The sequence below is a fragment of the Bombus fervidus genome, chromosome 3 (assembly GCF_041682495.2).
Source record: "Bombus fervidus isolate BK054 chromosome 3, iyBomFerv1, whole genome shotgun sequence".
In the NCBI taxonomy this organism is placed as follows: Eukaryota; Metazoa; Arthropoda; class Insecta; order Hymenoptera; family Apidae; genus Bombus; species Bombus fervidus.
The window spans coordinates 3,652,081-3,666,320 of NC_091519.1; the positions used below are offsets into that span (position 1 = coordinate 3,652,081).

Genomic DNA, 14,240 nt, shown 5'->3' on the forward strand with positions numbered 1-14,240 from the left:
TCATATTAATTGAAATAATAATATGTGTAGTAAATGTTTTACGTAATAATACATGCCATGGCTAAAGTGTTACAACTACTGACCATGAAACATTTCAAGGTACTTCCTGTTACCGATAATCTGACACCGAAACGATTAGTAAACATAGAAAGGAAATTCTTCAGAGATAAACGGTGCAAAGCGGATATTGTGGTGCACAAAAAAAAAAAGAAAAAAGAAAGAAAAGAAAAGGAAGAAAAGAAAAGAGTGGAACAAAGCGCTGAAAGGTATACAATGAGTACTTATAATGGAGAAAATTATGAGCGTGGCCGAAAGGCGGTGTGCAATGTCTCGTATTAAAGAATTAAAAGGTGGGGAGAAAAAGTTAACAGCGTTGGGAAACAGTTGGAATATCCGGATAATAGAAAATACAATGATCTCGAAGAAACAACCGTAATTTATACATCCGGAGCTTGTGACGTGCGTGTCCGTTTCCAGCATAGTTTACCATCAACCAGAAACTCGTTTAAATAGTTAAATATTTAAAAGGTTAAAGATTCTAGCTTCCATTTTTTATACAGAACTAGAAACGCGTGAGTTCTCATTTTTCGGCAAAGAAACTTTTTTCGATAAATTATTTATATATTGCCGCATCAGCTTATAAGCCAGTAATAATCGCTATTGCATTAAAAATTATGCATGCACATTACTCAGCTTACGTGGAAATCAATTCCGAAAAGATGGAATATCTTGAAAGAATTTAAGATGAAAGCGTAATCTGAATATTTTCGGACGGATGAACTCATCTCTTTTTACATCTTCGATGTAGGGTATAAAGTGATGGAAATTAAAGGTTTGAACGTAATGTGAACGGCACACCTTACAATCTCTTTGATAGCGTTTCTCTTTTGTCTCCAGGTCTGCGTTTCGATGAAAGCATACGACATGCATATTGCACGACACTCGTTTCAAACGCATGCCTATGAATCGCTTTTCATCTTTCTATGTGCACATACGCTACTTTAATCGAGATATATTGGAAAGAAGTCTCGGAATAAGATGGAAACCCTTGAAACGTTGTGTCGCTCGGGTGTTTATCGAGTTATCGAGTTTAGAATGTGGCCGGTTTCTAGTTATCGTTTGATTCACGGCGCAACTCTTTCAACAGACTCTGTCAATCGAAATTTAGGTCACGAACGAATGAATGTCTGTCGACGAAAATTCTATTTATTTGGGGGTGGCCCCTTGTAAGAAATATCGAAAAACAGGAATAGAAATTGAAAAAAATTTCTACATTCTTTTAAAAAAATTCTATTCTTCTTCAATACTACTATTTGAGAATCACGTAAGTATGGAAAGTGTATGTTGGAGGTACTTTGACTGATTTCTTTATTGATGAAATTCCGGTAAACAAGCTGACGTAATGTTTTATTTGACAAAAGTCGAGATAGACCGTGATGTGAAACGCGCGTATAGAAGAAGATGACTATGATGCAAAGTAGAAACAGACAAGAGACACAACAGCGACATAAACACACAGAGATTGTTTCGTTCAAGGCTGTATTCCTATGTATCGAACGTGAATGATTCCGCTGCAGCTAGTATTCCCTTTATATACCGTGAATTTAAATATCGAGGTACATATATCGAAATATACACAAGACATAACGATTGTTATAAAAGATGAACGCAATAACATACTATCGAGTATGCTTAGGAAGGGTTGACGATAATATCCTCTTTGACTATTCCGCCCACGCAACGCAATCCGTGCACCGAGGAGAAAATCGATACGCGATCACACGGTGGAAGTTATTCGACGCGCCAGAGAAAATTCCGAATGGATCTTCCAGAAGAATTCTACACCAGTGCGAACGCTGTCGCTCGTCGACGGAAAATAATACTGCAGTTTTTCAACGTAATATCTTTCGTGTACCAACGTTTTACTTTTGCTCGATTTTTTCAAGTGCTTTCACCTACATCGAATCGCGAAGGTATTTGAACACTCGCCATAGAACACTTTTATAAATACATCACGCGTGTTATTCAAAAGTTTCTGCAATTTCATTAGTTCTATCATCAGATAGAAATCTATAATTACGGTAGTAAGTGTTCTAAATTTATCAGAAAAAACTCATGTATCGAGCTATCTTAAAAGAATCGGACTCTTTAGAGCATTAAATGGATGAAACATAATATGTATATTTCGATAACATCTGTGATAATACTATCGATTCGATCTAATTTGTTTGACACGCAACCGCAGAGAGATACGAACGTTTGGAGAGGCTCGATACCGCGATATCATGATATGGTAATAACCATTGTAATTGTAGATTTTGTAATAAATTACACGGCCAACAATCCATTCATACTGCCATTCTTTTTACGTCTTTGTTGTTCCTCGTATATAGTAACAATACATGGATACATTGAATGTTATCGATCATATATCTCAACCGTTCTTATAAGGAGACTAAAATATCAATACCGAGTGTTGTTTTATGTCTTTTTATACGTTGTCACTCAAAAGAATTCGTTTACTTTTGCATATATTTGTGTATTTTGTGGCGATATAATGGCAGTGACACAAATTGTGAATTGCAACTTAATTTTTCTCCAAAGTTCTTTCTTGTGTACGATCTAACATTGTCGTGATGGGGCAAAGTTTCAGTTATCGACAAGTCACGCGGAATTTATTTTCTAAATTACGATATTTTTCCAATTTATTACAAATGCCAGTGTGAACTATTACTGATGTTATCTAATCTTTCAGCTATTTCTTTGATCGTTGAACTTGGAAGTTCTCGATTAAAGCTTTAATGCATCGTGTATTTTCGTCCAGTCGCGGGGAGACGGTCGCGTTATAGCGCTTCAACGGGAGTCGTAAATTCCCGCTACGATTACACGAATCGACACCACGAACAGGACGATCCCCTTATTTCTTGTGGGAGAATAAGGGGTGATTGGGTTGGAATATAATTGGACTTCACAGTTATATTATATATGTATTTATTTATACTGGATTACACTACTAGATGTGAACAGACCGTGTTTGGAAAGCGTGTTGATGAACCCGAAGGTTGCTAGACGTGGTAGTTATAGAGGCGAGAACTTGACTGACATGTTAGAACTTGAAGTTGACTGTCCGAGGACTAGTAGAACAGTGGACTTGACTGTCCAAGGGATCTTAGAGCAGTGGACTTGACTGTCTGAGGACTAGTAGAACAGTGATTGACCCGTCTCGTACTATTTAGGAAGAAAGCTCGTTGTGGATGTATTCTTGTTGAACTAAGAACGCGGATACGTAGTTCACACTCTTCGGTAGAAAAGTGAGGGTAACGATCCGCGATGCCCATTGGGTATTCCCAATGTTAATGAATTAAATACGAGGGGACAGTCCTCGGCAAATATGAATCACGTTTGTTTCTGTCCTTGGGAAAAACCCACTGCCTCGTTGGGCAAACCTTCGCTTTCTCCGTAATGAGTACGAGCGTGCAATAAACTTAAGGACCCATTTAAGGGACCACTCATAAGCCGAATGTGTGCAAAGAATGCAATTTTATTGTTAACAGATGTGGGCTATGGTGATTCCTTGGGTTTATTGCGGGTCAGTGTGACGATGTGCAGGCCTCGGCGGCCTGACCATGAGGGACGTCGCAGGTACCGACTCACGCGACGTAACACATCGAATGTTACTGTTTATCTGTACTTTAGTTCATCGAAAAATCAAAGATACCATTTTGAAATTCTAAAAGCCACCTTTCGTGATTTGTCACAGTTGAAACACGCTGTACGCTTCAGGATTATTTTTAACCGTGTCTGTAATTGTATTATCTCTGTTAAAGTTATTACGCAAAAATTCGACTAGAAAGCAGGTTTAATAGGTCTGTATTGGAATAATCAAACGTGCGCGTGCGATCGATGCTGGCCTTCTAATATCTTTCTTTGTCCCTGACTTTAAATGTTGTTTCAGGTGTTTCAGGCGTTTGCGCGTATACTGTTTGCGAAATTTACGTAATTACGAGGTAACAGCCTTTCGCGATTACTGTTTCGTTTTATAGCAGGTGATAAAGCGTGGCTCGCATGAGCGCAACAACGCGTTACATGATTACTTACTTTCTATGATCATGCAATACGCGCTAGAAAACTAAACTGGATCCGATATCTTGGACAGTGACATCGTACGTGATGATTTTCTAAAAATATACGTTATCGGTGGTGATAATGATTTCTGAGATTTTTAAATTTAATTATATTCAAAAGCAATCTTCTGACGAAGTAGTGGTTCGTTGATTGCCACACACCGGATACGCTATCTAATCTCTATCCGGACCATTTATTATTACGTAGGTGCGTACGGAATGTTTACTCTGTGTTTTCTATGCTATATTCTAAAGATCTATCATGCTTCCTTTCAAGTTCAGATTTACAGCTTCCTCTCTCTTCCTTGCAGAACGTGGGTACAAATTAAACAATGCTTCGCACCACACTTCTTTCTTCCCATTGAATTTTTCCTTTTTCATAGAAACGCGTACAACGCTAACGTTGCTTCGTTGATTAACATCTTTTCAACGAAGATACTTGCTATGTTCCCTCTAGTTTACACGTTCCCTAGTGCAAACGATTGGAGCAAAATGTTCCCTTTGTTTACATTGTAGTCTACAATTCATAAAAAGATAATAAGCGTATTTTCTGATTACTGATTTATCGATAATTTGAGCGAGTTACACTCACATACTGTTCCTATAAATCGACCAAAGTCTTCGGATATTTATGACACTTATGTATCCGACATTGGTAACGGACGTGTTAACGTTAATCCAGCAAGGCCTAAGAATCAACGTTATTGCGAAGTAACAAATTTAGAAATCTAACAAGTCGAAAATTTTGAAGACCTTAAGACCTGACAACTTGAAACTTTGTGAGATGGAATGCTCGTCAACGCAATATTGGTCCTTGGTAGATTAATAAAGGATTATTCGAGGAATTGCCTTTAAACGGCTTTTACGCTCTGCAATCGATATTTGAATCGAGCGATTCGTATCAATGTCGGTAGTAGGAATTAGTTTCGTTCGCTCGATTGGCGAACACCTGAAACGATATTGGTAATCGATTGTCATATTTGCGATTTGCGGTCACTCAGCGGAGTGACAAATACCAATGTAAAAACAGAGTGGAAAAACACGAATTGTGCAAGGCGAACTGGTTTTTTCTATTTGTCAGGATACCGAAGGTGTCGTTACGCTGAGAGCACTGTTGCCGGAGGGTAATGCGCTTGGTGAGCGGAAGTGAGAAGCTCCGGGCGGCCTTTTCTTTCTTCGGCCCTTGGTCCTGTTCCGCCGGCTGTTTCCACTCGTTCTCCAACAAGTCAACCACTGCTTGGAAGCAGAGGGGACGAATACAGTTCGGGGCGTCCTTCTGCATCTCGGAGGAGGAGGCGTCAAAGGCGTGGAAGAGCGAGCAGGGCAGAGAAACAGCAACAACAGCCAGCAGGGAGCGCCTCGTCCAGTACGGCGCTCTTCTAACGGCGACAGGAGGGAGTTATGGTGTCTCGTACATGCGATGACTGTGGCTGCAGCCGTGGCACTGTGGCATCGTGCCCACCTTTACAAGGCGATCGTCTGCGTCGTCCTCGCTCTTATTGCCATTCAGTATTTACTTAGTGGCGTGATCGATCGTCGCTCCATAGAGACGATTTTCACCATTAACGCTACCAGGTACGTACGTCACACGTTTCCCATGATAATTAGACCGCGAAAGCTTATGCAAATTTTTACAGAGATGCATCGCAATGGATTAATCAATAATTCTGTATATTTGTTGCGTATACACCATACACAGGCTCACGAAACCACTCGAACTATCGTCTTTCGATGCTAAGACTTTGTCTTCTTGCCTTCGTTTCTACTTCTTGAAAATTGAATCGTATGATTTGCTTTAATCCTTCGGTTCAGTTGTAGGAGACATTTTTTCATTGCATCAGTTTTTAATTTCTTTTCAAGGAGCGAGAAGAAGGGAGAGAAGCGGAACGAAAGACTACAGCACTGTTTAGACGAACTTTTTAAGACGAACAGTTAGCGAAATTTATGACGAGAGGTCTGCGAGTCGGAAATGTTCCGAAAGAATTCAAATTAATAAAATAAAAAATTACGAAACACTAGAGACGTTTTGAAATTAACATAGAATCTCATACATGGGGTATATTGATGAAATTACGAGAAGAGTTTGAACATTTTATTTCCGGTCGAAAATCATATCCAATTACCATGATTATGTAATGGGAACCGACAAGTTCGGTTTGCTCGTATCCAAGTAAATTCCCGAGAAAATTCGTCATTTCGTCCAATCTGCACGAATATTCTAGAAGCGTACGTGATCTCGTTACTTCGTTAGTGGTCATTTAGATTGTCCGTTTGCGGAAGCTACTGACTAACGATCCTTTAACATTCGTATTCTCCGGAGTTGCAGTTTCACGGATTTACTCAGCACCGCAAAATTCAAGACGAGTTTCAAACGATTAAACCAGTACGATGAAAAAAGAGAGGAGAAAAATGTTTCGGCGACGAACGAACTCGTCTAAAGAAACAGAACTCTGGGGGGTGATGCGCTTCTTTTTTTTGGTTATAAAATACGGAATATCCCGAGGACAGTGACGCGTCGCTTTGAACTTTACCGCGTAAAATAGTTTGCCGTTTGCTCGAAGCGTGTACCCAGCGCGGCGTGCAGATATCAGCGAGAAAAATGAGAATGAAATGAAAGGAAGCAAATGCAATTTCAGTTTGCTGGTTGTTCGCGTACATACGTTTCTTTTACCGGCCAAAGGTTAAAATACAACGATACAGAATTATATCCTTGAAGTTGGATTTACTCCTTGCAACGATCACTTGTCGTCAAAGTGAAAAACATATAGATGTGTATGCCGGTACTCTAATGGGTTGTTTCTCTTCGACCAACAACATTTACTTCCTTTTATACATAGCATATCGTACTCTGAATATTTTCGTTATTCACTGTATCACGATGTAATACGTGCAATTAAAAATATTTGAGCGTTAACTTGTCAGATTAACTGCTACTTTCACAAAGTTAAAACAATTACCTCATAATAGGTAGCAAGGGGCGTTCTGAAGAATGGCATTCTCGATGCGTTAACAATTTGTAACGCGTTACGAAACGATCGTTCATTTCGCGTAGAGAACACACGATTTTCCCTGGATTAACGCGACACGTATCGTGTCACAGTGCACAGGTCGCAGATACGATCCCTCGTATCGCATAGCGCCTCGTACATGCAAACAAGCAATCATTTGAATAGCTAGCTAGCCATTCCACGGACGCACGATTCTGCATCTAATCGCGCTGACATTCGCTGTTACTGTTAGTTGCGATCAAGCTCTAGCTTGTCGCTCTATGTCTCGCATATTATTCCCATATTTCTCCGTGGTACATATTGTTAATTCGATACCCTATTGTCAAGAAGTGTCGTCATCGCCTCGGACGTCATGACCATACCATTATTTGTATATGCACACCTGCGCCTCCTCTTTCGGTTGGAATCTCATTCGTAGAAGCAGTGCTTCCGAGAAACGTAATCTTTTTTCAACCTGGTCACATTTAATGCTCGGAGTTTCCGATTTTTCTTACAAACAAACAATGTTTGCACTTATTAATTCTCTTGGAATGCGAATACGGAAATTAAACAGTTACCTACAAACTTTTATTAGACGTTTCCTTTTAGTTAGGTATCGACTTATAATAAGAACTTCCGTTGCTTCAGGATGTTCAGCACGTCGAACGTTTCCTTATAGAGTCGTTCAGGGAAAATATTTCAAGCTTATTTGGAAATTCGCGATAAATTAATCATAATATTTGCTTATATGTTCTATCAGCGTGATACTCACAGATTGCTTCTGAACATCCAGGGGATTAAAGATTAAACGTGCAATATCACGGAATTAAATCGAATATCTTCTATCTCCAATCAATATTGTCTTTTCACTTGAACTTTATATCTCATATTCTAGTAAAACCTTTTTGTAAATATGAATATGATTTTAGAATATTCAAAATATACAAATAATGGAGAGACTAAACGGGTACTGGAGACTCTGCTATAAAATGGATATTTCATATTCCCAGTCTCTTCTCTATCTTACAATTGCATCGCTTTAAAACTTGCTCGTGACTTACAACGCGATTCTTCGCAAGCCCCCATACTGGCGGATACAACCCTATTTAAATGCAAAATTTCTTCCCAGAGATTCTTGTAACTCTATTAACGCATTTAGCTGTGAAACTCGCAGAGAAACAGTCACCGGCTTTGCTATGTTTGGAGTTATATTTGGAACAAAATGTAACTCTGTTGACCTCGGTTATCGCGACACAACGAAAAATCGGCCAAGCGTTTCACAACGACCACGGGTGCACATGCAATGGAATAACACGCATGCATATGCATGAGAATGCACGTTATTTGGACTTTCCCGCCGATCCCGTGGCAAACAACACACACTGTTTAACCCACTAAGGATCAACATTGCATTAATGCAACCGTGTCATTTGTAATTTTTTCAGATAATTTACGTTATTGAATTTTATGTTTGAACATCGTGGTCAAAGCAAGGATCATGGATTTACTTCATATTTCGTTCAGTCGCTATTTCTTTTTCCATCTCCCACGATTTAATAAAGTTCGCGCGACAGTCACGATTTTTCAGGTATTTCTATTAGGGTGACGTGGAAATATTTCGAACAAGTTAATCAACACTCAAAATGGTGATAACAAATTGCGATAATCCGTAAATCTGTGAATTATTTACGACTGTGTAAAGTGTTCCGTAAGAAGATGATTTTACGTGAAAAAATAAATACCGTAACTGGAGTTACTACAAACATTGTAGTTAAGCTCCGGGCAATGTTAGTCTGTACAGTATCCAATAAATTTTTCGCGATTAGGCAACCATCGTTTTTCCGATTTGCTGTGCAACACGACGCGAGCCACCGCTACATCGTTCTACCGGAAATTATCGCGAAAGAAAGAGTATATCGATGTTGAACGTATCGATTTTTCAACCGATTCACGAACTGCAGTTAATTTTCAAATGCGTTATCGAAATTAGCGTCGATCGTTGTTTGCAAATGCGACACGCCCGCACGCTGCATGCGTCGCACTGCATATACAAGGTGCGGCCGAAAGTTATGTACAGGTGGGCACGAAGCGATTCCTTATGAAAAAAATGAGAAAAAAATATAGAATACAATTTTTTCCTTCGAAGCAATTCCAATAGAACTTAACGCAACCATGCGATTTTCAAATAGAGCCGAAACTGAAAGTGATTTCGGCCGTCGCGTTGCGTCGATTTCTCGAAATTATTAGCGAGGTTCGATCGAATTATTTGCATTTGTAATCGGAAGCTCCCATTGCGTTGAAATAATGTATTCGAAAGAAATTGCTTAAATTATTCGAATCGTGAAATACCATAGGCGTCGCGTCGATTCGGGCACTTTTCCGTAGTAATCGTAAGATTCATCATTGAGCGATTGAATTTACCGGGTCAGTGTTTCCAAGCACTAGGTTGGAAACCTCGTCGAGATTAGCCGGAGGCAGAGTGGCAGTCGAATTCCGTTAATTTCTAGTCGAAATACCCCGTTTGCGTCTTATTAGGTTGGCTGGGAAGAGGAGAAACGGTCACGCACAAAGCAATTCGGGTCGATTTGGAAATCTCAGTTGGGAGCGCGACGACGTTATGTCAGTTCGGACCGGGTTTCTTCAAGCGGCGATATTACCTTGGCGAATATACGGGTCTATCGGTTTCCTAATCGTCGTAGAACGTATTAACGAGGTGAGTGAAATCGGCCTGCAGTTAGCAGTTGTACTCTAGCTCACACGGTCTAGGTACAATTACATTGCATAGTTGTTAATTGGTTCGTTGCGTGCGGAAGGTATTCAAACCTGATATCAATCGACGTTCGATCGTGGAATTTTTATGCATTTAGAGATCGTGTGGAATTACCGGTTAGTCGGCTGGCAGCGAGTGGTGTATACGTGCACATTATGTATAGGAATGTTAGGTTGCAAGTTTCTACTCGTTAATCGTGAAATAATATAAGAAAGAACGTAATAAGCTACAGAGTTACAAAACTCGATACTACTCTTTTAGCTAGTAATGCGTCGGATAACGGACGATCACTTTTCTCATATCCAATTTCGTATATATTCAATATATTATATTCATATATATATTCGTATTGAAACAAAGACGAAGAAAACTATCAGTTTCTTTAAAGGAATTTGGAAATAGAAACCGATGTTAGAAAATCGTAATATAATTTTGGTTTAAAATTTATTTTATTTCAGGTACGCGGATCGTACGTACAGGCATCATCCACGAGGGCTGATCATATACGGGCCTGTAACGGTGTCGAGTATATTTGGTAACAATAATGCCACCTCGGCGACCTTGTATTGGGGCGGCAGAGATAATTCCAGCTTCTCCAAACTGGAAACTGACTTCTCCACTCGAGATACGTACATCGTTGGAAGTTCGCAGGAATCTTTGACCGCAAACTCGACAAACAGTACCGTGGTACCGCAATGTCCGCTTATTCCACCGAATCTTGGTAAATTTTTCTCCGTTTTAGCGAGGCGTTTCTCAACGATCTTTAGCGAGATTTCTCGCGAAAGACAACGTCAATGTTACGTAGCGTTTTAAAAATAGAAACGAGGATATCCCATAGAAAAGAAATAGAACAATGACGAATATCGTGGAGAAAAAGGTCGTTTCGCAAAAGTACTCGGATGTGGCCTGTGCGTGCTCATTGATTCATTCTACTCGCCGATATGCTTGTGGAATTTTCTTGCCTAGAAGGAACACAGTGACACCGCAAGAAATATTCCTTTACTTGTTTTATCTTTAAATTTCCAATGTTATCCAAAGTGAATGTAAAATTTTTAGCATCCACTGTGTCATTCCTGCATTATTTATCACTTAGATAGTTTTCCACTGGCAGTTCCATCAGGCTTAAATAGAAACTATACGGTTCTATATTATATCTACAGATGTGCTAACGATATATAAATTTTTACATCTAACTAAAAGTTATATATCAAAAGATCTTCTGTCTTAAAAAATCGGCGTTAACATTGCATTGGATATTAACAGTGGGCCCATTGACCGTTATCAAGTCTCCTCCGGAGTTGGCAGAGATGGAAAAGACGTTCACCGAGGTGAAGCCAGGAGGCAAAGGTTGTCCAACGAATTGTACAGCCAGATATCGGGTAGCCATTATCATTCCGTTTCGCGATCGACTGAAACATCTTCAAGCGTTGCTTTACAATCTTCACCCGATGCTGCTTCGCCAACAGATCGACTATCAAATATTCGTGATCGAACAGAAAGGTAAGCGAGCTTTCATAGGAACGTGATTCACCTTCGGTATCCTCGAGTCTTCTTCCTTTTTATTCTGTTAATCTATTCGTTACGCGGCACAGTACCGTGTAGGACATGTGGCGTGACGACCAACAAACCGCGAGGTTTTTTATTTCACGGATGTCGTGATTATTAATAGTAGCAACGACCGATCTCTCGGTACAAATTCACTCGGGGAAATACGCGGAGCAGTTGCTCGATGTCAAGGTCTTTGAAACACGATGATGATGTTTTATGTAAGAAGACTGGAGCGTAATCTAATCGGAAACGCGCGAACTATGATGACTGTTGCACGTACCGCATTGCGGTATCGGTAGCATGAGCTCGAGAGAAAGAGCGAGAGAGAGAGAGAGAGAGAGAGAGAGAGACGTGCCGATCAGTCTGTTGTACTGTTTCGCACGGTCAAGTTTTGACCAGATTTTGTCGATCACATATCTATTCTAGCCAGCACAGCGACGCCGAAGAATACTCTCACGGGAGAGTAAGTTATAGTACGAGAGTGGTTCGTATTTTGGAAGCATTCGATAGTAACGTTATTTTGCATTCACTCGACAGAAAGTTGGAACGCGAGCGATCTCCGGTAATTGAGAGTCGCTTTCGCGTGCTTGCTCTCAAGCGCAGATGACATATGCGACTCGTGATAGCTTTCCTCTCAGATAGATACCTCTACGCAGGTTTAATTCTTTACACTTGAAATACCAGTTGTGCTAGTACGATTTTTCCGTTTCGATCCGCAAAGGAATTCACGCGACATCGTTGAAATCCCACGTCGCGAAACCCGTCAGTTTCGCCACGACTCGAGCATGACTCGAGCATTGCGAACAAGATCGAGTAGTGGCAGTTACTTTCAGGCGCGATTAGTCATAGCTGTCGTCGATTTGCCATGGTACCGTTAATATAAAATTAATCTTTTCTTCGTCTATTCCCTCTTTGCGGTCGTTGAATTGCGTCAAGCAATGTTGTACATAGTCATCGTTGCGGTGCAATTACGACAACATGTTTTCTCGTTATAAAGTCAGCCGAAATCACCGTAAAAAGTCAGAACGTAAAAATTAATCAATTAGGATCGTCAGGAAAACGATTGATCTATCGGAATTTTAGAAAATTAATGTAAGATGTGAAACAATAGGGAAACTCGAGCTTGTTAACGCAACGATCGTCGCTATATTCATAAAACATCGAACTGTATTAATAGTCTTGCTTGGTGGTGCGGAGAACGCGGGTGTCCATTTGAATCGAATCAAACCTATTGATCGGCGAGCTTCCATTAAACGTAGACCAATCTTCTCGAGGACGCGAACTTTGTTACGCGGACTTATCTAGACGTTCGCGTCGACAAACTTGAAAATCGAGTTCTCCCGCTCTCAAGAATCTTCGCCACGATAATAAACCCACGTACAAACTTAATTTACGTTCATCAGCGTAGAACAGCGCTTAAGGATGAACGAATTTCAATGGAAGCACCATCGCTGGCCTTCGATGTGCACAGAATGGCAATGAATAACTGAGTCGAAACTAGGCAACGAATCGCGAAAAATGGAATAAAAGTCGGTCGATCGGTCCGAAGGATCAACGATCGCGAAACGATAACAGCCAGCCGAATAGACGAAGAAAAAATTAGTGAAAGAGAAAAGTGTCGTATCTAGATGCGATCTGTAGCTCTACTTTACTCACGACCCTACATTTTTTCCTTTTGACGCGATCTCATGCGTTATGTTGTTCCTCGGTTGACCTAGATGCAACGACAGCGTCTCCGATGCATCGCACGTATCCGCTAGCGACAGGGAAACTGTCGATACCTGACAAACATACTTCCATTCAACCTATTTGCATATACGCGAACAAATCACTCGTCTACCGAATTTGGTTCGCGGAGATAGATGACGCATCGTGTGAATGGCCATTCAAAAAATGGGATGATTTCTGGCGTGTAAACGAGAATCGTTTCGCGGTAAAGAGGCATCGTCGATATATTCGTATAAGAATCGATGATTACGTTTTGACAGAAACTCTTTACGCCTGCGTACGTCTGCAAGATGTTAAAAGAATAGCGGAACGAGCACAGAGTTGACCGAAGATAGAGCTCACGGCCTACTTTTTCGCCAGCTTCTCCAGTCCTCTCGAGGCCTCCTATAAAGAGATAAGATACGAAACTTTTGATCGAGCTGTACTCGTTTCTGAATCGCATCCTCTGGCCTAAGGTACACAAGAGCGTGAATCGTATCTCGTTGGAAAGAAATCACGCGCGCGAAATCGTTCAAAATCTTTCGCTTTGCCTTTGCGAGACGATCGATCGAGTAATTTTCCCCGTTTTCCAGGTAGCGACGCCTTCAATCGCGCGATGCTCATGAACGTGGGATACGTGGAAGCCTTGAAGGAACGACCTTTCGACTGTTTCATTTTTCACGATGTCGACCTACTTCCCGAAGACGATAGAAATCTGTACACGTGCCCGGAACAACCGAGGCACATGTCCGTTGCAGTGGACAAGTTCAAATACAGGTATCCCGCTAACATCGAACCAGATACCTTGCTTCATACGTTGCTATATATTTCAACTTTGGTTTCTTTCGTCACGCGTGTCGTCGTTGTTTTGTACAGGCTACCATATGCCGATTTATTCGGCGGCGTGTCGGCAATGTCATGCGAGCAATTTCATCTGGTAAACGGTTTCAGCAACGTGTTCTGGGGTTGGGGCGGCGAGGACGACGACATGGCGAATCGAATCAAAGCGCACGGTCTTCATATCTCCCGATATCCAGCGAACGTGGCACGGTATAAGATGCTTACGCACAAGAAGGAGAAGGCTAATCCGAAAAGGTGAGCTGC

General features: G+C 40.8%; 1 protein-coding gene across 5 annotated transcripts in view; it reads left to right on the top strand.

Moving 5' to 3' along the window:
- Positions 1-14,240, top strand: part of LOC139986026 (beta-1,4-N-acetylgalactosaminyltransferase bre-4) — a 39,533-nt gene that overhangs the window by 21,912 nt on the left and 3,381 nt on the right. For all 5 annotated transcript variants that reach the window (XM_072001039.1, XM_072001040.1, XM_072001038.1 and 2 more), the window contains exons 2-6: positions 5,206-5,699; positions 10,340-10,602; positions 11,145-11,381; positions 13,730-13,913; positions 14,013-14,231. In XM_072001039.1, the coding sequence (XP_071857140.1) occupies positions 5,545-5,699; positions 10,340-10,602; positions 11,145-11,381; positions 13,730-13,913; positions 14,013-14,231 (1,058 nt within the window). In that variant the 5' untranslated portion in view covers positions 5,206-5,544. The remainder of the gene's footprint in view (positions 1-5,205; positions 5,700-10,339; positions 10,603-11,144; positions 11,382-13,729; positions 13,914-14,012; positions 14,232-14,240) is intronic.